Here is a 1,000-nt window from a genome sequence, read left to right as displayed (position 1 = left end):
TACCATGGCGGGGGAGGGTTTCGGCGGAAACTTTCTGTTACTCAGGCACCCCCTCCCAAAAAAGAAAAAGCACCCCGCACCGGGCTGTGCCCCCCAGCGCGGTGCGGCCGTGGTGGCAAGCGCGAGCTTCAGGGGGGAAAACCCGCTGAGGGAGATCAGCGACGAGGTGCCGGCTGCAGGGGCAGAAGCCAGGACCGTCCCCGGGGCACGGGGGACAGCATGCTTCATCTGGATGTACATACAGCCCGAGCAAAACGCTGTACAAATGCTGTATTACATCCGACTGACTATCCGGGGCTCATATTTTACATGCAACTGCAGGAGCAAACGAGCCCATCTTTTAAGAAATCTAGACATTTTGTTATTTAGGACACGTTTTACTCGTGTGCATTTTGTTGCCTGCAAGTATAAATCTTTGAAATGCAAGTTATAAATATTAAAGCTTAAATGCATAGGGGGAGTACGTGTATCAAATTTTAGAATAAATTTATTCCAACCCAGGTTGACACACACGTGCCTAATGTGTTCAAGAAGCACTTAAACAAATTAGGAAACAGTTATTTTGTTTTACAATGGTAGGTGCCCGTTTCAGAGACAGCTGAATGACTTAACAACAATAATTAGCATATTTATATAACACGTTGTTTATACATGGGGTTTTGAATCTAAGAGGCATTAAAGTCATATATAATATCATTTCCCGAACTGGAGTGATTCCTAGAAGTATGAAGCAATGACTTGTTTGGTTTTTTTCACCCCCATTCAAGCTACATCTGTGCGTATATTCAGAGTCAGAAACATGTAATCCTGCCCAGAGAGAGTGGGTGCACGTTAACAACACAATGTGTCTTCAACTGACATCTGGTTGCACAACAGAAACAAACTGCTATTAAGGACCTTTTTTTCCATTTTTCCCTCCTTAGTTCTTTTCTTCCATCTTCCTCTCATCTCTGGAAGCTCCATCCGTATTGGAATAGGCAGCAATTATTCCAATCTCTGT

General features: G+C 44.3%; 1 protein-coding gene across 1 annotated transcript in view; it reads left to right on the top strand.

Annotated features, from left to right (window-relative positions):
* The window catches only part of LOC103901893, an 84,884-nt gene that overhangs the window by 18,248 nt on the left and 65,636 nt on the right, over positions 1-1,000 (top strand). Inside the window, 1 exon segment of the mRNA XM_009282856.2 lies at positions 924-998. Within this exon segment, the coding sequence (XP_009281131.2) occupies positions 924-998 (75 nt within the window).

The sequence above is a fragment of the Aptenodytes forsteri genome, unplaced genomic scaffold (genome assembly GCF_000699145.1).
Source record: "Aptenodytes forsteri isolate BGI_AS27 unplaced genomic scaffold, ASM69914v1 Scaffold70, whole genome shotgun sequence".
NCBI lineage: Eukaryota > Metazoa > Chordata > Aves > Sphenisciformes > Spheniscidae > Aptenodytes > Aptenodytes forsteri.
This window is presented reverse-complemented; position numbering and strand designations above follow the sequence as displayed.